The 24,679-nt window shown below is 39.6% G+C and overlaps 1 protein-coding gene across 3 annotated transcripts in view; it reads left to right on the top strand.

Annotated features, from left to right (window-relative positions):
* The window catches only part of GNG2 (G protein subunit gamma 2), a 105,896-nt gene extending 81,426 nt beyond the window's left edge, over nucleotides 1-24,470 (top strand). For all 3 annotated transcript variants that reach the window (XM_076004028.1, XM_020285826.2, XM_020285825.2), the window contains 2 exons: nucleotides 7,311-7,426; nucleotides 24,008-24,470. In XM_076004028.1, the coding sequence (XP_075860143.1) occupies nucleotides 7,340-7,426; nucleotides 24,008-24,136 (216 nt within the window). In that variant the 5' untranslated portion in view covers nucleotides 7,311-7,339 and the 3' untranslated portion in view covers nucleotides 24,137-24,470. The remainder of the gene's footprint in view (nucleotides 1-7,310; nucleotides 7,427-24,007) is intronic.
* Nucleotides 24,471-24,679: the final 209 nt, after the last annotated feature.

Genomic DNA, 24,679 nt, shown 5'->3' with positions numbered 1-24,679 from the left:
TGTGATGTGCCCAATTGTCGACAGAGTGAGCGAGCACTCAAGGTGGATTCCAACCTGAGCGCTCTGTGTTGAGGAATGCTAAGTGTTCAGGGAGAAGCAGCATCACAATAAATCCCCTATTGATATGAAACATCCCCAGTGGCTGGGGAAGTGAAAGAAATTAGTGTTTGCTGATTAGCAGAGATTGGAATGTGCTATTTCGGTATTTTCAGGTCAAAGTGGCCAACGGGTAATAGAAAAAGATGCCTGACAAAAAAAAACTATCCTGAAACCTGGCAGGCTGATGTTTTACAATTATTATTTGATTCACATTGCAGCCACTATGAATAAGTTCACTAGTACTCTGTTTGTGAAAGTCCTTCACAGGAATGGATATTAATTGTACTCTTAGTATATATAATTTAATATTAGAGGCTGGGCACAGTGACTCACTCCTGTAATCTTAGCACTCTAGAAGGCCAAGGTGGGAGGATCACTTAAGGTCAGGAGTTCCAGACCAGCCTGAGCTCTGAGTGACAGTGAGACTCCATCTCTACTAAAAAAAAAAATAGCCAGGTATGGTGGTACCCACCTGTAGTCCCAGGCACTTGAAAGGCTGAGACAGGAAGATTGCTTCAACCCAGGAGTTTGAGGTTACTGTGAGCTAGGCTAATAATTAGTATATATATCAACCTAATTAGTATATATATAAAATATTAATTGATGATATGTATAAACATATGTATCATTTAGTATGTATATAATCTAATATATATAGATATATATATAATATCAATTTTATGATGGTATACATACCTGCTACACAATCAGTTAGAATAGGGATCAAAAAAGTGAGTGACAAAAATGACCAAGCTAAACTTGAGTTGTGGTCTGAGCATTTAATAAAGACATTTGTCTAGATGACTAGTTGCAGGAGCTCTAAAAAAATTCTAAAGTGGAATCTTTTTAAATTAGCCCTCTAATTCAAAAGCAGCTAACTACCAATCACCAGTGATGAGGCTAATAGACGAGTGAGAATAATAGAGTGGGAGATTATAAACCTCCAATTTGTATTCTAGACCTAGACATTGTTTATTTTGTTGCCAGTGTAATCCTGACCTGTAAATACACAAAACAAACAAAAACACCTCAACACCTACTGCAAATATCAAAACACAGTCCTGAGAAATACACAGCTGTAATTAAAGGCCCTGGGGAAGTCTATCTGGATACCACCCTTGAAAACACCATTAAAGTATGAAAAGAATGGAATCCTCTGCAATTAACCTACAGGCTCTAATCAAAGATCTCATTCTGAAAACATTTATTTATCTTTGTGCCACAGAAAAAAGGGGTTGTGTTTTTATTACCATGCCTAAATGACAAGAAAATGTATGGTTTCTTAACAGAAAAGTTCCTCCTAAAATAAATTAAAATGCAAGTGTACTTTTAGAAAAAGAAATCTCCTCTAATGGTTATTATTCCATAACAGGCCTGCTTCTCACGTTCCTGGGGGTGGCGTGAGGAACAACCATTCTCATCAGTTGAAAAGAAAAAAATTCCTTCTGTATTATTCTTCAGTTTGGAATTCAGGTGGGATAATTAGGGCATTCTTGCAGAATTCTACCAATCTCTTACACACAATTCCTATAATTGTTGTAGGAATTTTTGTTATTTGTGTCCTTTTTGCTTACTGGCAAACATAACCCAGCATAATCTTATTCTACTAGAACACTGCACAAAAGAGACTCTGCTCTATTTTAAATGAGCTGGGACCAGATATTCATAAAGCATAATAATGCTAGTGAGAATTACGAACACTTAACATATATTCATAACTGGGACAGTGATAGAGATTATAAGACGTAAGAATATAAAAGCCTAGTTAGTTGAACATTTCCACATGGAGTGCTTTCTTTGAGCATATTTTTCATGTATGGCTTTATGGATATTTTCGGGGTGTCCTTCCATATTTATCATTGAGGGTACTATGGGCCTTTTAAGCAGTACCATTCATTGTTGCCTGGCATGCTTAGAGACATTAGAGTCTCCACCTCTGCTCACTGAATGCCAGAGGCATCCCCAGTTATTGTCATAACCCACACCACCCCCACACATTTCCAAATGCCTCCTAAAAAGCAGTACTTCCCTGGTTGGGTACTGCTGCCAGTGAGTTTGGTGTAGGACATGCAGAAAAGATTGAGTCCTACTCGAAATTTCCAAAGGGTAGATTATTAGAATTTTAAAAACAGATTTTGGCTGTAGAATTTGGAAAGAATAAGCCTTTGGTATTATAATTCTCCGATTCAAATGTAAAGAAGTGTACCCATACACATGGTTACCAGATAATGTAGTATCTGGCAGGTGCTAGGGCTGAGCCCAATTCCTGGGCTCAGAACAGCTTGCTAGACAAAAGAATGTCACTTCAGCACTATTCAACCTTTGGTTATCGCCCCAGCTGACTCCCAGAAATTTCTGAGATCCCAGAATTGGCTTCAGAAATTCAATTTCCCCAAGAGAACCAGTTTCTGACTCTATTTCTCTCTGTCCCACCAACTCCTAGATAGGTAGAATCCACCACTGGGTGTGTCTCAGGAGGTCCTCTGGTGGCTCCAGGATGAGGCTGGGCCCCTGCCAAGGTAAACTTCAGTATGTGCCAAGTCACAGTGCATTACCAAAGACTGGGCTGATTGGGTGAGGGAGGAGCAGTGTGTAGAAATGAGCCACACTCTTTTTTTTTCCAACTAAAAGGGTGTTTTTTTGTCATTTGTCTCTAAGAGCTATGTTTGAAGCTTTGTCTACAGGATCTTCTTAGCAGACTTCTTTTATAGCTATGTCAGTGGTTAATGGTTCAAACCATTTCCCTCTGTCTTAAAAAATAATTTTTGCACAATTTGGGTTCCATGCAAAATGAAAAAGGAGCATTAGCAAAGAATATCTGATGTGTGTCTGTGCTTCCATGGTGAAACTGCCTAAGCATCTCATGGGACTCTGTCAACCCTTTTTATTGACCCCATACATTTCCTCAACAACACTTCTCATTGTGTGCAATTACTTTCAATTCAGGTGCAAGTGGAAGACAAAAGGTTTCCTCTTCCCCGTTAAGAATCAGTGATCTAGCATTGTTAGCGACACTAACAATGAACAATATGAAAAGGAAATTAAGAAAACAATTCCCCTTATAATAGCATCAAAAAGAATAAAATAATTAGGAATTAACTAAGGAGGTAAAAAAACTTATACAATGAAAACTAAAATATAATGCTGAAAGAAATTAAAGAATACAAAAATAGATGGAAAAAGACATCTCATGTTCATAGACTTAATAGTGTTAAAAGTCAATGCTATTCAAATCAATCTGCAAAGTCAATGCAATCCCTATCAAAACCCCAGCAATGTTTTTTGCAGAAATAGAAAAATCCATTCTAAAATTCATATGGAATCCCAAGGGACTCTAAATAGCCAAAACAATCTTGAAAAAGAACAATTGGGAAGACTTAACAATTCCTGATTTCAAATTTACTACAATGCTATGATAATCAAAACCATGTGGCACTGACATAGAGACAGACAACCCTTATATAGTCCAATGGAATAGGATAGACAGCCCAAAAATAAACTCTTACTTATATGGGCACATGACTTTTTGACAAAAATGCCAAGGCCATTCAGTTCAGGCTGCTATTATAAAAATAGTTTTGACTATTATAAAAATAGTTGTGACTTAAAGAACAGACATTTATTTCTCACAGTTGTGAAGGCTAGAAGTCTAAGATCAAGATGCCAGCATAGTCAGGTGCCAGTGAGGGTCCTCTTTCTTGTTTACAGATAGTTATCATTTCCCTGTTTACTCACATGGCTGAGAGAGAGTGGGAGGAACCATCTCTCCTCTGTCTATTCTTAGAAGGGCACTGATCTCATTTATGAGGCCTCCATCCTCATGACCTAATTACCTTGCAAAGTCCCCACTTCCAAATACCATTACATTGGGGACTGAGCTTCAGCATATGAATCTGGGGAAGGGTCACAAACATTCAGTCTGTAATTCAGTGGGAATGTTGATGACAATCTTTCAACGAGGTGCTGGGAAAACTGAATAGCCACAGGCAGAAGAAAAAAATTAATTCAAAATGGGTCAAATACCTAAACAAAAGAGCTAAAACTACAAAACTCTTAGAAGAAAACATAGGCCAGAATCTTCATGACATTGGATATAGCAATGATTTCTTGTATGTTACACCAGAAACATAAGCAACGAAAGCAAAATTAGACAAATTGGACTTCCAAAACATTAAAACTTTTGTGCTTCAAAGGACAGTTCAACAGAGTAAAAAGGCAGCCCACAAACTGGCACCTTGATCTTGGACTTCTAGCTTTCAGAACTGGTAGAAAATATTTCCAAACCATATATCTGATAAGGGATTAATATCCTAAATATATAGAGCCTCTCAAAACTCAGCAATAACAAAAAGCCCATTCAAAAATGAGCAGTGGGCTTGAATAGACATTTCTCCAAAGAAGATACATGAATGGCTAACAAACACATGAAAAATGCTCAACATCATTAATCATTAGGAAAATGCAAATACAACAAGATAACTACTTCATACTCATTAGGATGGCTACTATAAAAAAAAAACAACAGAAAATAACAAGTGTTGGTGAGGATATAGAAAAATTGGAACCATTGTCCACGTGGGAACGTAAAATGGTAGAGCCACAGTGGAAAACAGTTATGGCAGTTCCTCAAAAAAAAATTACCATATAATCCAGCAATTCCACTTCTGGGTATATACTCAAAAGCATTGAAAGCAGAGTCTTGAAGAGATATTTAGATACCCATGTTCATAGCAGCATTTTTCATAGTAGCTAAAACATGGAGGCAACTGAAGTGTTCATCAGTGGATGAATAGATAAAGAAAATGTGGTGCATGTTTATGTATGTGTGTGTATATATGTGTGTAATAGTCTGTGTTTATATGTGTGTATAATGTGTGTATAATAATGTGTGTTTTTATGTGTTGTATAATATTCCATTGTGTGTGTGTGGCCAAAACTTATTCCTACCTGTAAGGGAGGCTGGGGAGTGTATACTTCAGCAAAATATACCTAGCTAAAATTCAGGGCTCCTGTGGTCTCTGTTTAAAAAAGAAAAATAAAAATTGTCATTACTAATGAAGAAGAAAGGAAGAGGTATTGGGAGGCAGGTTGTGGTCTCTGCTGCAGGTCACTGTGTGATCTGGTGTAAATTCAAGGGCTGAAGAGCAGCTGGCCAGATTCCCAAAGCTCCTGCAGACCCAAGGAACATTTGGTAATTCTGGAATAATCTGCATTCCCAGTGTGATGAATGAATTCTAGTATGGCATAAACATTAGCTTCTCAGAACAGTGTCCGGGGTCTTGTAGATCATGGTTGCTTCCAACTTTGGATGAATGAAAGAGTTGGGCCAACCTACTGCGTGGGTAAGTAAGTACTCCATCTTGACCCTGTGAAGTCTTCCTAGGCTGTTAGCTATTTGTTTAATTGTAAGGCATATTATTTCCTTGTAGGACTAAGATGTTTAGGTCCCTAACCATGCTGATGAAATCATGGTTTTTAAAGCCTCCTTTTATTTTATTTTTTTGTTTTGTTTTTATATGCAATTCTTCCTCCTTTGATCTTCAAGCATATGAAAGTAGAGGTCACAGATCTTTGTGACTTCAAAAATTCCTCCCATTTTATTGTCTCCAAACTCTCTTTTAAAAAATTGAGGAAACAATTATCCCTCCAATTTATTCCATAAATGCTCTTGGGTGGCTTATTTTACAGTATTCTTTATAAAGTAACACTCTCTATGCAGGGCCTTGCATGTTTCCAGAAAGTTTTACATAGTGTCTTCTTTTGTCTTGAAGAATTAGATATCAATACATAAGTATTAGAGGAGATAATTTATAGACTTCTGGTACAAGAAAAACAAAAATTGTTTCTTGATTTTAATGAGCAGGTAAAAAATTTATGTACAGAATTTGTTATGGGTTATTCTTCCTTCCCCAGGTTTTCTGTCTTTTTAAGATAAGTAACCTGATCTTACTTCATCCCTAGATAAAAAGATTTCCCAAAGCTAGCAGGAGTCACAGTTTTTGAGATAATGTCTTCAGAACAAGAGTCTGCTGGTGTTGACTGGGGCAGTGTTTAATGCTTCTCATTTCCTGGATCACGCATTCTGGTCAAATCAAAGCTCTCAGATATTGCTTTGCTATTGGATGTCAGTGACCTCAAGGGGCCAATTTACACAGATGTCCTGAAACAGCATATAGCACCTTGACACAGAGCAAGACGCGTTCAGAATGTGGGGGAAATGGGCATTGAAAATAAAAGAAGATACTTTTTCAGGATGAACAACAGAAATAAAGTGAGATCGTGGGTCAAGATAGGGTGACAAGAGAAACAAAATTGGGATGGGACTTGAAGAGGGCGGGGAGCACAGATGGGGAGGGGGTCAGGCAGGGCCAAAGAAACCACCTTGCAATCTCCATAGGCACAGAACTCTGCTCCGAAACATTTATGTTCCTTTGCCATATTTATAAAAGTAATAAGTCTGTTGTGCTGAATTTAGAATAAGACTGGTGAGCTAACCGATGTATTTACCAGTTTAGACATGGCGATCCCTGCCCCCTGATATGATAGATATGTTCCAAAGAATTGCAAGCAAAGAAGATAGTTGCGAATCAAGCCATATTTCAGAGAGAGTAGAGAGGAGTGGCTATTTCCAACCGTGATGGATTAAGTGACCCTGAAAAGCCAAGCCTCCTATGGCAGTGTCTCTGCAGTAGAAAAGGCTGCAGTGGTCACAGTTAACCAGAAGGGAGGGGTTTGAGCCCATCAGGAGAACACTGTAACACTGTTTGGTCCTGAAGGAGTTTATAATTTACCATTCATCCCTCCGCCCGCCCTCACTCATCCTCTGAGGGCAGTTAACGTGGTATCTGACAATAGTAGCAGATGAACAACAACAGCAATAATGTACAGTGTCACCCTTACCATTTTGAACTCATTTTAAAGATTCAGATAATTTTAACAGCTTGCTGTCTTAATGTGGCAGCATGTCTTATTCTACCTGATTTGGTAAACATTCTCCTTTGGGTAGAGAGGGAAGGAGGGTTGGAAAAATCAAACATCTTCTGGTCTGCCTGCCAGTCAGACATAGTGCTGACCACAGATGGAGAGGGCTGGAGGAGCCGGGCCTGGCTACGACAACGGTTCTGGTATTTCCTGGGTTCTGGTGAACCTGCACCTTTGGCAGCTCATATGGATTCTCTGATAACATTCTTCCTCCTTGTTTTCTTTTGTAGTGTGTCTGAAAAATCCATCCAGCACTCAGATGGCCAGCAACAACACTGCCAGCATAGCACAAGCCAGGAAGCTGGTAGAGCAGCTGAAGATGGAAGCCAACATCGACAGGATAAAGGTGAGGACAGCCTGACCCCACACCTCATCTAGCCTCATTATAAGGAGCATGATTTGCAGCCATCTGTCATCTGACTACTCTTCCATAGAGAGGCCAATAATGAAAAGAGTGAAACCAATAATGAAACCAATAACTGAAACCAATAATGACAAGAGAGTAGCTTAATGATTAGGCAGAAGTTTCCTTTTCTAATGTGTCTTTTGCCTTCTCCAGATTTCTACAGCATGAAATGATAGAATAAATTAAAATGATTCTCTCTGTAGATTTTAGAACAAAACAACAAAACAAAAAAAGCAAAACAGGCTCATGGCTAAATTCCAGCCAAAGAAATTGGAGAATACATAAAACATATCAGTCTCCCAGTTCACCTCCTTGACCTTGTGGATAGCCTCTTCTCATTTGGATGTTAACTCTTTCTGTCCTGGTTCAGGTTCTTAGGTTATGTGTCTATTTTTCTGGTTCAGGTTCTTAGGTTATGTGTCTATTTTTCATGTCTAACCCTTCTAATCATCGTGGCAGGTTATTAGTTTTTTTCTTCTTTATACTTTATTGGATTTTTCTTCCTAAAAAACACAAAAGTCACACCTTGTCTCCCTAAGAAGTCAAACAACATAGAGGTTTAATGGAAGTTCACGGTCTACTTCTTTCTCTTACACTCCCAGACCTGGAACCTGAAAGCTTTGCTATAAGTTGGGGCTAATTTATATTGAACCAAGACTTTAAATCCAAACCCCTTTGTTGGTAGATTTCTAATGAAAAGTTGACCCATTGAGTGTGTGCTAGAGAGTGAAGAGAGAGCTCATCTTCCTCCCTAAATAAGTTGAGCAATTATCCTTGGACATTTTCTCATCTGTCCTAAACTTGCTTTGTAAAATTTGACTCCTAGTAATAGGTCACAAGATTTAATCAGCTCCTGCTCTTCTTTAACAGCTTTAATTCTTCTTTATTCATCAGTGAGATAAATAAAGCCTCCTTTGCCACCTTCCTCTTCTCTTGTCTTGCCTCTTGTTTTTTGCTTCTTCATTCCCTTTCCAAGAGAACGAAAAACTACCAAGTGACAGGTGGGCACAGGAACTGCTGAGAGAAGTGAGGTGGCCCAAGGATTGTGGTTATCAGAAAGGGTCATCCAGTTATTTTTGGAGGGAGAGGAGGTTCAGTCCATGGGCCTCTGGAAAATACCACTTTACCTGTTGGGGTGGCCCAGCTGAGATCAAAGTTGGTGAAGCCCTATCGCGGTTGGCATTTCCTGTTACTATTTGGTGTCCCCAGGCACTGTTCCTAAAGGAGAACATGATGTGCTGGTGTGGAGTGAAAACTGATGGCGGAAGAAAGAGAACAGAAATAGACCTTCCCAGCAATAGGTCAGACTTCATCGTCCGTCGCCTGAATGGCTGACTGCAAGGGGTTCCTGCCTGCTCTCTGCAGCCCACCTCCGTCTCTGCCACCAGTGACCTCCACACTGGGGCCAAAGAAAACGTTCTAAAGAAAATCTCATTATGTTCCTCTGCCACTGAAAATCGTCTCATGATTCCCCATGACCTGTAAAATAAAATTCAAATTCTTTAGCAGGGTATACAAGGTTCCTCCGGCCCTGCCCATCTTTTCAGCTTCACCCCATCCGTTCTCCTGGATGTCATAGTGAACTGCCTTCAGCTCCCTTGATGGAAATTTCGAATGCCTAGAATCTTCAATCTCCTTTGACTCTCTACCTTTAACCTTTACTGATGCTAACTGCACTGACTCCTTGAAGAGTCAGACCAGTCATTGTGTTCTTTCAGAAGTTTTTCTAGACCCTCATCATAAGGTTGTATTTTGCTGTTTGTTCAGTTATTCATTTATTTATCTAATAAATATTTTATTGAGAGCTTTGTAAATTGCCAAGACTTGTGAGGTTCTAGAGATACGGAGATAGATAAAGACATGATTCTTGCCCTTAACCACTTCGGTACGGCGCTCACAGACCGGGAAACCTTGCCCACAGGCAGCACTCACAGTCCGCACGATAGTTTGTGCTGTGCACTGACGACGGATCCGTTTTGCTCTTGTGTGATGATGAAAGCTTTAAAGCATTGAAAGGTTGTTTTACTTTACAGGCAGCTTCACTTGTAATGTAAATCAGAATAGGTAACATATACATCTATGTTTCCATTACGTTATTTTTAAATGTTCACAATTTTATTTTGATAAATGAAAAATTAGAAAAGTCATATCACGGCTGTCGGCTAAAGTCGACGCTTGGCTGTGCGTGTTCATCTGTGGCTATCTACTACAGTGGACGCTTAAATCAAAGTAGTTAAAGATCTCCAACCTAGTAGGGATTATAAAAAGTAAGAACGAGACCTATTACAGATGCAAATAAGTTATCCGAGAAGCATAATTACCAAATGTCATCAGAAACAAGCCAACATCACACCTTGATTGCCCTCTGAACAGACACAAACGCATCACTACTAAAAAAGACAAAACAGTAGCCCAATAAACTAAGCACCAGTGGCTGCCTTCCTGGACGATCGTCACATTCAAATCTCTGAATCCCTTGACATCATGAGACCTGAAATTGTTGGAAATACAGCAGCATCCTGTATTTCAGCATTTATTCGGCACCTCCGAGCCAGGCAGGCATGCTGTGGTGAAGTGACAGGTTATTTTTAGTGTAGCTGTTGGATAAAATGTCGACTGTGTTGACACAGTTGTCAGCTAGCTGGTTTAGGGCTTGGTTATCTGCCGTAGGAGGCCCTTCAAGGCTTCTGAGCACTCAGGCTTCTTCACCTACTTTCTGTGCACAATGCTGCCAGCAGGAAGGGGCTTCTCTGAAGTTTCCAGGTTTGCGATTTTCCAGTTAGAGTAGTGACCTCTTCAAGCTATAAAGGATAGCAATGGCTTTATGCACATCTGGCAGAATCTGTTGCAGCTCAGACGACAAAGAACAGGACTCTTAAGTAAGGAGGCATGGGGGCACAGTGGCACTGGAGCTGCTGAGGGCCCCTTAAGTAGGGGAGGGGCTTTATCCCTCATGTGGGCGCCAGAATAACTCCAGCTGCATAGAGTAGCCCCACCTGATCTGAATGACATATTGGTTTTTAAACCTTCTTGTGTTCTATCCCTTTACATCACAGATCCTGGGATATTTGGGATAATGAACCCATTATCTGTTCATAAGCCTCAGGCATATGTAAATTATACTCCCAGCCTTTCTGTATTTCTTTGTTAGTATTTCATTCAAGGACAGAGAGTAAAGAGAAATAAAAGGAAAATGGGTAGGGGGTCCGGGAAAGGGATAGAGAGAGGTTGTGTTCTATGACACTTAGACAAATCAAACAGCAATATACTCACATGACCATTGAGCAAAGACAAAATAAAAGAAAGCTTGTCCTTACAGCACAAGTGGAGGGAATGTACACAAAAGTAAATGACAGCAGAGTTTCAGTAAATCTCTTGATTCACCACTGTATTAGGACTCTTTGGGTTTCTAATAATAGGAACCCAACCCAAGCTAGCTTAAGCAGAAAGAAAGGATTGATGATAAAAGATACAGGGTGTGTCAGAATCTAGGAGCAGAAGTGAAAATGGGCAAGCAGTGGAAGTGGGAACTGGATAGCTACTAGGAACTGCAGGCACCATCATATGTTTCTGCTTCTCCCGGGGTGTCCCCCTCTTCCTTTTCCTGGGAAGAGTGATTTTGAGCTGCAAGGTCCATGTGGCAGACACAAGATGGCTGCTCACAGCTCCAAGGATCACACCTCATGGTCCAGAGATAGATTGATTCAATCTCTCAGTCTCCGTTCCATAGTCCAAGAGTGGCATCTCTGTTCTAGTAAGAATAAACCATCTCCACCTTCACTCAACTGACATTAAGATTGGACCACATTATATAAACACGGTAGGAATGAACCTAGCCACGTGTATGGGAATCACTGTAAGCTGGAAAGATGCTCTTTGATGAGGGATATTGTTACTATTATGCAAAATAATGCAGATATAAGAGCAAAAGAAAGCCAAGGCCAAGAGCATGGGTGAAATCATTGCTTCTTAACTAATTAGGTGCTCCATAAATTGACTTCACATAAAAATGTCAAATTTATTTCTTATTTTTCCAAAATATTCCCAATAGACATTTCTAACTGGTTCTCCTTGCTGTTCCAGGGATGTGCTATGCAAATTTCCACCTCGCTGGTGATTCTGGGTCCCTCACTGAGAACACCCTTCCTCTTATTCTTTGCCTGTCCAAATCTTATTCTTCCATTAGGGATCAACCCAAATCCCCACTTGTTCCTGAATCTCTTTTTCTGTTCTAACCATATTTAGTAATTAATTTACTGATCAATTTCACCTTCATCAAATAAATTTTCCAACTAGACTACATAGTCTTTTTTTTCTTTTTTGAGACAGAGTCCCACTCTGTTGCCTGAGCTAGAGTGCATCAGCTTAGCTCACAGCAACCTCACATTCCTGGGCTCAAGCAATCCTTCTGTCTCAGCCTCCTGAGTAGCTGGGGCTACAGACATGCACCACCATGCCTGGCTAACTTTTTTCTATATATTTTTAGTTGGCCAATTAATTTGTTTCTAACTATTTATAGTATAGATGGGGTCTCGCTTTTGCTCAGGCTGGTTTCAAACTCTTGACCTTGAGCGATCCACCCGCCTCGGCCTCCCAGAGTGCTAGGATTACAGGCATGAGCCACCGTGCCCGGCCTAGACTACATAGTCTGAAAGACCGAGCTGTCTACTTCTTTGAATCCTTTATGGTGCTGGGGCACAAAGGCATTCAGTAAGCACTTTTTTTAGTAGATAGCTTTAGGTTTATGTATTATGAATGTCATATAATAAGACATTAGGAACTGTATTTTTCATGACTTTCATTCCCAATCACATTACAGATTTGGAGATTCTAAGCATGAATATAATTGGCCCAATAAAACTGTGGTAATGGGAGAGAATTCAAATGTAATTTGAAAACTGGTCATTTTAAAGAAAAGTAAGTTGTTTCATATCATATGATCATAAATAGCTAGTATTTATAGTATACCTTCTTTTTGGTATCAACATTAAAAAGACTGATTTTTAATGACTGACAAATATATATAAGTTAGTAAACCAAATCTGAGCATTTCTAATGATTAAATTATCCTTCTGATTATTGACTCATAATAGATTTGAGTTGAATGTCGTGGGGCTCTTCACTGAGAAATGGGTCATTTAGACAACATGCTTGGTACTAGAGAGAGGACATATATCCTAGGTTTGAGACTTTTAAGGTATTTTTCCAGCATTTTAACATCCTTCCTCTAAAATGCTTGTGTTCAATTTTATTAGATAAAATGGGATACAGTCTTCCTTATAGGCCAATTTGAGAGTAATTTTAGGAATGATAAAAATCAGTAAAATATATTAAAGGATTTATAGAGGGTAGGGCTGTGGTCAAAGATGGCTAGTCCTAACTGATTTAATTTGCTGAAAACAAAGCAAAAAGTTTAAAATTGAATTCAGGCATACATTAATAATGGAATATAAAAATTCATTTTTATGAGACTTGATGCAATTTTTTAAAACTCAGTAGATACTTGTTAAGCACCAAGTATGTACTCAGTCTTATGCATCCCACTTAAGCAGCTGTAGAAGTAGTACTATAAATCCTTGGTAATTGAAATCCTTGGGAAATGAATTTTCCTGAATAGCCCAGTTTTTAGGCCAGATGAAGTCTCCCTTAAAAATGTAACTATTTTGGATGACAATATTGAGTGTCTTTCTTCTTTTATTAAATAAAATAAATTAAATATAATATACTTTTCTTGATGACGATTGTTTGGAAAATTATTCTATTCTTTCTTTTTAAAAGATGCTATTGATAAGTGTCATCAGTTTAATGTCACCCTGGAGGAGCAGGGAGGGGAAGACTACTTAAAATAGTCATTCATTATTTAACAAATACAAAAATAGTAAATATTTATTTATACAATTATTCTTTCTTTTGTGTCACAATCAAAGTTTGATCCTAGGCACTCTTCACAATCATAGTGCAAAGATCCTTTAGTCTCACCTTTGGCCACTGGCCGTAATGCAGGTATCATGGTGATATAGGCCATCATGAAAACACAGACCATCATGGTGATGATGAGACCATCATGATAATATAGATCATCATGGCTGGGTAAGACACCATGGTTACATTAGGACACTGTGTTAGGTAGGGCACCATGGTTTGGTAGTGCACAGTGGCTAGGTAGGGTACCATGTTATGTAGTGCACCATGGTTCAGTAGTGCACAGTGGTTAGGTAGGGTACTATGTTATGTAGTGCACCATGGTTCAGTAGTGCACAGTGGTTAGGTAGGGTACCATGTTATGTAGTGCACCATGGTTCAGTAGTGCACAGTGGTTAGGTAGGGCACCATGTAAGGCAGGGCACCATGGTTTGGTAGTGCACAGTGGTTAGGTAGGGCACCATGCTTAGGTAGTGCACAGTGGTTAGGTAGGGCACCATGTAAGGTAGGGCACCATAGTTTGGTAGTGCACAATGGTTAGGTAGGGCACCATGGTTTAGTAGTGCACAGTGGCTAGGTAGGGCACCATGTAAGGTAGGGAACCATGTTAGCTAGTGCACAGTGGTTAGGTAGGGCACCATGTTATATAGTGCACCATGGTTCAGTAGTGCACAGTGGTTAGGTAGGGCACCATGTAAGGTAGGGAACCATGTTAGCTAGTGCACAGTAGTTAGGTAGGGCACCATGTAAGGTAGGGCACCATAGTTTGGTAGTGCACAATGGTTAGGTAGGGTACCATGGTTAGGTAGTGCACAATGGTTAGGTAGGGTACCATGATTAGGTAGTGCACAGTGGCCAGATAGGTCACCATGGTTTGGTAGTGGCTAGGTAGAGCACCATGTTAGCTAGTGCACAGAGGTTAGATAGGGCACCATGTAAGGTAGGGCACCATAGTTTGGTAGTGCACAATGGTTACGTAGGGTACCATGGTTAGGTAGTGCACAGTGGCTAGGTAGGGCACCATAGTTTGGTAGTACACAATGGCTAGGCAGGGTACCATGTTACGTAGTGCACCATGGGTAGGTAGGGCACCATGTCTGATAGGGCACCATGTTAGGTAGGGCATTATGGTGATGCAGACGTCATGACTGATGCAGGCATCATGTTGACATGCTGCTTTTCATTCCCTACATTGGTGATCTTGCTCTCCTTAGCACCTCTCATATTTTCAGTATAATTCCAAGACATATCAAAGAATTCTGAAGTTTCTTCTGCATTTACTGCTGCTTAACATAGATGTTTTTAATTTTCCTTACTTGAATTACACATTAATGATTCAAATAAAAATAAAGCCTTTCTTTAAAGTAGCCAGCAGCTTTGATCTGAGTAAAAGACCTTTTTAGACAGATGTCAGACCAACCTCTCCTAGTTTAAAAATGCTATGACCTATTCCCAGAGGTTTGGCCATTTCTTTTGCCTTCACTTACATTGCCAGGCCTGTGACAGGCAATCTTTGATGTTCAAGGTAACTTGCTGTGAAGTAAAAAGAAATACGTATATTGGTCTCTGCCTTTGGTTCCTGACACAGAGCTCTTAAAGACTTTGTAAATAGAGGTGCTAAGAGAATCTTTTGTTCTAATATTTGGTCTTTGACCCTGGTTTCTGAGACAGCTCCTGAGACCTACGTAATTTCCTGGATTTTAGGAGCATCTTTTGTTCTAATGAGGTGACTCTTGGCAGGCTCCACGATAAGGATGGGTCACCAGCAAGACCAAGGCATGATTAGATGCTTGGAACCTTCAGTCCCACCCCCATCCCTTATTTCTCCATAGAGAGAAGAAGGGCTGGAAATGGAGTTTATTATCTATCATGCTTACCTGATGAATCTCCCATAAAATCCCAAAATAACAGGATTTGGAGAGCTTCTGGGTTTGTGAACACATGCTTGGAGGGTTGTGCACCCCAACTCCACAGAGACAGAAGCTCCTGTGCCCAGGACCCTTTCCAACCTTGCCCTGCATCTCTCTCCATCTGACTGTTTATATCCTTTGTAATAAGTTGGCAATAGCAAGTAAACTGTTTTCCTGGGTTCCGTGAGACACTAGCAAATCATCAGAGTTGGAGAACCTCTGACTTATAGCCAGGTAGGACAGAAGTTGTGGGTAGCCTGGAGGCCTACTACTTGCGATTAGCACCTGAAATAGGGGGCAGTTTTGTGAGACTGAGCCCTTAACTTCTCGGATCTGATGCTGTCTCTTCAGAGATAGTGTCAGAATTGAGTTAAACTGTAGGATACCCAAGTGGTGTCAGAGAATTGCTTGCTGTGGGAAACCCCACACATCTGGTGTCAGAAGAGAAGTATTGAGCGCAGTATGAATATAGAGCAGGAGAAAACAGTTTGATTGTTTTTTCTATATACACTTCCCATTTCAAGCTTCCATCCAGTATAATCTTTGAAGTCTTTTAAAGCAACAAATTAAAGTTAAGTCAACCTTGCATGGCTTCATGAATGCAGGCAACCCAACTGAAGGAGTGATTTTATGACTGATAGCTTTAATGCACAGGCAATTTGCCGCATGCATGGTCAGTGACAACCTGCCTGTCCTCATTTTTTTGCCTGATGGCTTACAAGCATTTTGCAACATCAATTTTAAGATGTGTAGCAATTTCAGGATGTCATGAAACTGGAGCTATATCCCTACATTTCGTTTAAGTTTGGGGTTCTGGTTTTTATCCTTACAACTGCTGCATCTTGGAGCTGTCAGAGTGTCTGCCTAGAGTAGGTTCATAGTCTGGTGGGCTTTATTGAGGCTTTCTAGGGTCCCCCTCACCTTCCCCCCTCCCTCTTGGCCACAGTCTGCTTTGGTGAGGTTTCTGGATAGTTGGGTTTCAGCAGTTGTCAATCTTTGCAGATCCCTGTTGTTATCAGAAGTGAATTCCTTCACTTGTGCATCAGATCCCATCTCCCTAACCAGGAAACTGCTCCACCAGTTTATCTCTTATCCTATATCACCCATTTTTGCTTCCCTTCTTCATTATTTTCATCAGCATACAAGCATAGTGTTATTTCTCCATCTTAAATAAAATTTGAATTTTTTTGAACCCCCCTTCCAGTAAATGCCCTATTTGTTTGCTCTTTTTTGTGGTGTAACTTCAAAAAGGTTATCCATGTTCATTGTCTCTTTTTTTTTCCCTTTCTTTTGAAACGTTATTTTTATTCTGGAAATAATTTCAAAGTTACCGAAGAGTTGCAAGTATGGTGCAAAGAATTTCATTTTCCCCTGAACCATTTGAGAATAAGTTGTCAAAAGATGTCCATCACCTCTGTATACTTTAACATCTATTTCCTACAAGTAAGGATATATTCGTCTACATAATCATAATACAGTCATAAGAATCAGGAAATTAACATTGGTACATTACTACCTTCTAATCTGAGATTCCATTTAAGTATTGCAAATTATCCCAGGAATGTCCATTTTAGCAAAATGACCCCATTCAGAATCATGTGCTACAATAATTGTCCTGTCTGGCACAGTTCCTTAGACTTCCTTGACTTTAATGACCTTGACACTTTTGAAGGAGATAGGCTATCTGTTACATAGAATGCCACTCAGTTTGGGTTTGTCAGATAATTCTCTATGATTAAATTCAGGTAACAAAACTTTTACATTAGTATCATAGCTCTGATGGAGTATTCATTTCATTGTATTCTGTCAGTGGAACATGATCTCAAGTTGTCACTTACTGGTGATGTTGACTTTGATTACTTGACTAATGTGATGTCTTCCAGGTTTCTCCATGCAAAGCTACTAGTTTTCTCTTTGTAGTTAAAAAGTATTTGGAGTTTGGGGGAGGTCACTTGAGATTACATAACTGTACCATTCCTCATTCAACATTCCGGGCTTTTTAATTTATTTAATCATATTGACATGAGCTCATTATTTCCTCTTTTATTCAGTGGTTTATAATGTGCTGCTATAATTTATTTTGATGTTTAAATTGGCACAGATTGAAAGTGGTCACTGTGTCCTTTTGACATGCCTCCATCATGCTTTGAGCACATCTTTAGTTTTTGGCACAAACAGATGTTCTAGGCATCTCTTGTTTTCCCTGCCCCAGTTCTGGAATCATCCTTTTGCCTAAAGAGCACTGGTTCTTTTGAGAGTGGTATTTAGAAACCAAGATCTAGATGCTAAGTGTGCTCATTGCTGAAGTGCTGTTGCTTCCAGATCCTCTTAGCGGACAGACCTAGAGAACACACACACACACACACACACACACACACACACATAGATACACACACACACATATACATGCACACACACACACTCTCTTTACATCTATATTTCTTTCTGTAACTCTATATATATGTAACCTTGTGTTCATACCAACACCATCAATTCTTATCCTACACTGCAGGGTTCATTCTAATTTTCTACTTTCCATATATTTATAATTTCCTTCGCTGACAATGAGACACCTGGCTCTCCTTATCCTTGTTTGATAATTTCCCTGTAGAGAGCCAAGCTTCCACTCCATGGCCTCCCATCCCCACATGCATGCCTTGCACATCCTGCTTGGGCCCCCTGTACTTACTCCTTACCAAGCTGCCCCTTGCACAGGTGCCCTCTTCACTCTGCTTGGGCTCTGACATCCCACCATGGGTCTCCGACCTAGTGTGGAAGCCTAGCTTACTTGCTCCCACCTAATAAATAGTTTTACGATTAAATTGTTCAGGAAGGAGGAGGAGGAGAAGGCCCCACTCACTCTTAAACCCATTCCAGTGAGGCTCCTACTCCCACCATTCCACAGAAGCTTCTCATCAAGAGCACCAGTGACTCCAGAGTGCTAAATGTAGTAGTCGATTCTCTGTTTTCATCTTACTTGTCATAGTGGCAGCATTTGACATAGTTGATGACTCATTATGCCTAGAAACCACTTTCTTTATTGGTTCTCCATATGCTCCACTTTCACTCTTATAATTCTCCTTTTCTGGTTCCTCTTAAGTTCTCCAGCTTCCTACATTGGAGTGCTTCAGGGTTCAGACCCTGTTCTTCTCTACTTTCCCAGTGACCTTGTTCACTCCCAAGGCTTTATATACCATCTCTGTGGATTTAATTCTCAAATGTATAGCACTAGTCCAGGTCTCTCTCCCAAACTCCAGGACCATATAGTTAATAGATAGACATTTCAGTTTCAACCTGTCTAAAACTGAACTCCTGATCTTCCCCCCAAAAAAGTCTCTCCCTGTAGTCCTATCCAACTCAACTGATGGCAACTTCATTTTCTGTTTGCTTATTCTAAAAGTTTAGAGCTAGTCTTAATTCTTCTTTTTATTCATACCCTACATCTAATCCTGGTGATTCTATATGCAAATGCTGTATATCCAGAGTCTTTGTACCACCTGTGCTGCTACTCCATTCTGGACCATCACTACCTGTCACTTGGATTACAGCAGTAGCCTCCAGAATAGTCTCTGCACTACCCTTAACTCCCATAGAATACTATTCTGTCTGTAATATAATTCAATGGCTCACCATTTCTCTTATTATAACCTTTATTCTGTAAGTTTTTACCCAGAGATTGATTACCTTCTCAAGCCTAACTATTGCAACCTGTTCCCCACCCCCCCACACACATTCAGTCCCTTTTACTCTGCTCTAATTTTTCATCCTCTCATAAAACTTACTACCTCCCAACATTCTCTGTAACTGTTTATTATGTTTTATTGTCTGTTCTCTCCATTCTCTCACTCAAATACTATATAAGCAATTGGATTATGCTGTACATTGGTGCAGTTTGATTCATGTTTCTTCATCTGGGGTTTCTTGGGTTACTTGAACCTGTGAGTTTGTAATTTTCATTAAATTTGAAAATTTTTCAGTCATTATGTCTTCAAATGTTTTTTTCTTCTTTCTCCTCCACCCCCTATCTCTCTCCTGTCCTTCAGGGACTCTAATTATGTGTATATTAGGCCACTCAAAGTTATCTCCTTGCTCAATGTGTTTTGTTCATTTTTTTAAGTCTGCTTTTGCTCTGTGCTTCATTTTGAATGGTTTCTATTGCTATTTTCAAGCTCACTGATCTTTTCTTTTGCAGTATCTAATTCCATCAATCTATTTTTCATCTCTAGAGACTTGATTTGGGCCTTTTTAGTACTTTCCATGTCTATTTTTATCATGTTTTGATTTCCTCTACCTTCTTGATCTTATGGTCAATATTTATAGTAGTTATTTTAACAATATCCTTATCTACTAATTTTTATCAACTGTGTCATTCCTAGGTTTTTTTCCTTTGGAATAATTTTTCTTTTCATTATGGGAGAGATTTTTTTTCTTGCTTATTTTCATGTCTGTTAATTTTTTTATTGAGTTATAGACATTTTGAGTTTTATCTTGTGGCATATTGTAATTTTTTACATTCCTTCAAATATTTTGGGGTTTTGTTCTAGAGTGCAGTTAAGTTACTTGGAAACATTTTGATCTATTCAAGGCTTACATTTAAATTTGGATAGGCAGGTCTCCAGCAGCTTTTAACCTAGGGCTATATGGCATATATACTGAAGCAATACCCTTTGTAGGACTCAAGCTCCTCTGTGTTAGAGGAGATCTGGAGAGTAGATCTTTCTACTCTGGCTGATGAGGACACAAACTACTGTGGCCCAATGTGATCTCCAGGGATTATTTCACTTGAGCCTTTCTGATATTCTTTGCATAGCCTCAAATGGTTTTCTCCCACACATATGCTGATCAGTATTCAGCTAAAGACTCAGGAGAACTCTTCTGGAGGCCTCTGGATCACTTCCTCTCCTTGTGTAACTTTCTTCTCTGTTACTCTCTCCTTGACTCAGGGAGATTGCTGAACTCTAGGCACTTCTTCCTGTGCCATAGCAGGCAGTAAGCTGGGGCAACTACAGGGTTTATCTTATCTCCTTTCTCTTAAGGATCACTGGCCTGTGCTGCCTATTGTCTAACACTTAGAAACTTCTTCATGTATTTCAGGCAGGAGGATATACATTGTCCCTGTTTCTCCACCATAGCCAGGATTGAAAGTATAGAATACTTCCAATATATAAGCTCTGTGGGGACAGGCATGTTTGTATATTTTGTTCCCTGTGTATTCAAAGTGTCCAGAACTGTACCTGGCATATTAGGTACTCACTCAGTAGCTATTAGTGAAATAGAGTATCTGTTGAATAAGATTAGATTTGAGAAACCCTTCAGCAATCACTGAGTGTCTACTATGTGTCAGGCACTGATGTTACAGTGATGAATAAAACAGGTGTGGCCCCTGCCTTCATGAAGCACAGTGTCTAAAGGGAAAGACAAATAGTAAACAGCAAATAAACAGTGTTCATAATTATACACTGTGATCATGTGAATGTTATGAATGAAAAGAGAGAATAATGAGAAAAGTCACTTTGGATGAGGTAATCAGGGAAGGTTCTACCAGGAGGCGATATTTCTGCTGACTCCTGAGGGAAGAGAAGAAGTCAGCCTGTTGAGGAGACGGGAGAAGTGTGTTCAGGGAATTGAATATGTGAAGCTCTCGAGCAGAAAAGGACTTGGAGCTTTTGAAAATTAAAGGAGACTTGTGGGGAGGAAAGAATGCCACAACATGAAATTGGAGAGAGAGAGGTAAACCCAAAATATGCAGAACCCACAGGCTAGTTTATAAAGTTTGGGTTTTCTACAAAGTACAATGAGAAGCTATTAAAGGTTTTAAATAGGGGAGTGGTGTGAGCCAATTTATAGTTTTAAAATGTCTTTCTAGCTTCAGTACAGAGATTATTCCTTCTGGCACAGTTATAAAAGCAGGGAAGTCATTTAGAGCTGAGATTATTAAAGTTTTTTGTGCCCTCGGCCCATTTGGCTATCTGCTAAAGCCTGTGGTCCCCTTCTCACAATAATGTTTTTAAATTACAAAGGAAACTAATTACATTGAAAAATAGTTCATTAGAATATTTGTGTAAAACACTTGAAAATATTTTAAATATCAATTTTTTAAAAATATGTGAGAGATATATATATGTATTCCTTTATTAACTGATTATATAGGACCTGAAAGAAGGTCTGTAAACATAAAGTGGATGAATATAAATGCAATGTCAAGGTGTCTGCAGTAACTATGTGATTGAAAATATCTGATTTCTATCAGTGACTAAGTCACATGTACTGCTAATGCTACTGTAGTGTGTTGTCTATATTTATAATGAAATGTTAAATTTCCAGGTGAGGTTAGTGAAAATAAAGCAGTAGGTTTTTGTATTACTGAAGTTCACAGACCATCCCCTTAGTTCTATCCATGGATCCCTGTGGAATCTGAATTAATCACTTTTTATTTAGGAAGTTATCAGTAATCATGAAGAGAGAAAGTGGAGGCTTGAGCTAGGGTAGTTGCAACAGAGATAACAGGAAGGGGGCAAAATTTGAGATATTTTTGGAGAAAGAAACAACAGAACAGAAAAGGGAAAGATTTTGTAGAGTTACTGGGGAAATCTCAATGGAAGAAACAGGCCCAGGAATGTATAAAAAAAGAAAAACTATGTGCAAAACGTTAGCAGGGCTAGTCAGAAAGCAAGAAGATCTGCTACGCAGACTGTTACTGTGACTCATCGTAAGGTAAGGGACAAGGATGACAGCCAGGGGCTGGATAGGAGGAGCATTCATAATGATGAAGTCAGAAACAGAGAGACCGGGGGCCAACACTTACTTAATGAAGCCTCCACTTCACATATTTAAGATGAGGATAATAATAGAATGTGACCTATAATGTTATTGTGAGGATTAAATAAGATACTGTGTGTAAAGTGGTTAGTACAGTTCTAACACATAGCAAGGGCTGAGTTTTAATATTAGCTGTTATTCTAATTACTATTGGGTTCTGACACTGTGTTGGACCATCGCCTACAGGACATTGCAATCTAGTTGAGGAAACAAGATAAAACGCACAGTATATTTTGAGAAGAAAACCATTCTGAATCAAGTGTTCAAATATAAGATATGAGCAACTCTTAAGTTATTAATTTTTCCCAGTATAGCACTTTCTGAATCATAAAAAAGATTTTGAATAGCCGTGCTGCATATTTGCGTGTGGGTGTTGCAAATGAGCAGGGATGGGTGGTGCTGGATCTCTTAACAAGTGGGGTTTAGGTATTACTGATTTACAGTTTCTGCTGCTTAACAGCTAAGCTCCTGTTTGATGTAATAATGACTGTTGCTCAAACAAGTAAAAAGCACACACAAAAAAAGTGATCTTGATTCAGTCTGGAAGCCTTTCCTTTGTTTTCATGCAGGGGAGCTAAGACATGAACAAACTGTTTCATTTTGTCATAGTAGCCTTTCATAAAGAATCTCAGTTTCAACCTTTGGAACTCTTCCTGCGTTTGAGTAGTTTGCATGTAGAGGGCTGTGGCTTAATGGCAAAACATCAGGGTTCATGTTCTTTTCCTACACATGCTTTGCTGTATGACCTTGAACAATTTATGTAATCTGCTGAGCCTCAATTTTTCCTTCATAAAAAGAGGATAATGATTCCTACCTCAGGATTATTGTGAAGATCAAAAGAGAAAATTGAATGCAATGTCTGGGTCAAAATAGGAGCACAATAAAAATATTTTTTATAAACACTGTAATGTCTGTTAAAGAGCGAGACTGATTTTTACAGAAATATGCTATACTGGGTTAAATAGTATCCCCTGAAAGTCGTGCCCACCTGGAATGTTGGAATGGGACCTTATTTGGAAATAGAGTATTTGTAGATGTAGTCAAGTTAAAAGGAGGTGATACTGGATTAGGGTAGGCCTAATGCAATGACTGGTGAGATGGGAAATTTGGACACAGAAGAGAATGCCATGTAAACACAGACACACGCAAGAGAGAAAATGCCCTGTGAAAACAGGCAGAGATTGGAGTGATAAATCTACAAACCAAGGGACGTCAAGGATCGCCAGCAACTGCCAGACACTGGGAGAGGAGCATGGAGCAGATTGTCCCTCATAAGCTCCAGTAGGGCCCAGCCCTGCTGGCACTTTGGTGTTTTTTGTTTTTTGGGTTTTTGGGGGATTGTTTTTATTTTGTTTTATTTTTGTTTGTTTGTTTTATTTCAGAGTATTACAGGAGTACAAATGTTTTGGTTGCATGAATTGCTTTTGTACTATTTGAGTCAAAGTTACAAGTGTGCCCTTCACCAAGATAAGCATACATTGTACCCATTAGATATGAATTTACCCATCTCCTCACCCCCTCCCACCTGCTTGCTTTCCGCTGAGTTTTACTACCACATGTGCACGAGTGTTGATCAGTTAGTCCCAGTTTAATAGTGAGTACCTGTGTTTGTTTTTCCATTCTTGTGATACCTTGTTTAGAAGAATGGTCTCCACTTCCATCCAGGTTGTTACAAAGGGTATTAGTTCCCCATTTTTTGTGGCTGGGTAGTACTCCATGGTATACATAGACCACGACTCCTGCTGACACTTTGATTTCAAGCCTCTCACGCTGACAGAGATGCCCTTGATGCCCACAGGGCTCCAAACCGCACCAAACTCTTAGTCCATGCCTTGTCTACAGTTTCAGTTCTTTCTGTCTTTCTTTCCAGGTGTCCAAGGCAGCTGCAGACTTGATGGCCTACTGTGAAGCGCATGCCAAGGAAGATCCCCTGCTGACCCCTGTCCCGGCGTCAGAAAACCCATTTAGGGAGAAGAAGTTTTTCTGCGCCATCCTTTAAGTCTTCAAGAGGAGCCTGAAGAGCCTCTGGGCTCCTGGGACATTGATGTAGAGTTTTTAGCAAAGTGGGCGCCTTTCTAGTCCACGGCATTTGAAGAGAGCGAGGAGAACCATCCTGGAAACTCCAGGCTATGCATGTTTAAAGAACTGGTCCCCTTACGAGAATGCGAGCCGATCCACATCCTGAGTTAAGAGATCTGATTCTGCAGAACTGCCTGGAGGAGGGGAATATATAAAAATAAAATTGGTGTCACTTCTTTTCTGCTATCTCTACCCCAAAACCTTATGTTTCTGCTTTATATTTAAAAAAATAAAAATGAAAACCAACAGCTGTACTGAGCTAAGATATGTATGACCTTCTTGGAATGAATATTGTCTTTAGAATACCCTTTGATAAGCTGAGTTGTCCAGTGTAGCCATGGTTTGGTGTCATGGCATCGATGTTTAGTCTTTGTGCCTTTCTTCCTTTTTCCTTCTCCCCTTCCTTCCTCTAACTTTCCCCCTTATAGTAGTTTGGAGATAAGGCTGGACTTGTCTGTAAGAT

The sequence above is a fragment of the Microcebus murinus genome, chromosome 6 (genome assembly GCF_040939455.1).
Source record: "Microcebus murinus isolate Inina chromosome 6, M.murinus_Inina_mat1.0, whole genome shotgun sequence".
In the NCBI taxonomy this organism is placed as follows: domain Eukaryota; kingdom Metazoa; phylum Chordata; class Mammalia; order Primates; family Cheirogaleidae; genus Microcebus; species Microcebus murinus.
Note: the sequence above shows the minus strand (reverse complement) of the source record. Positions and strands in the feature narration are given on the sequence as shown.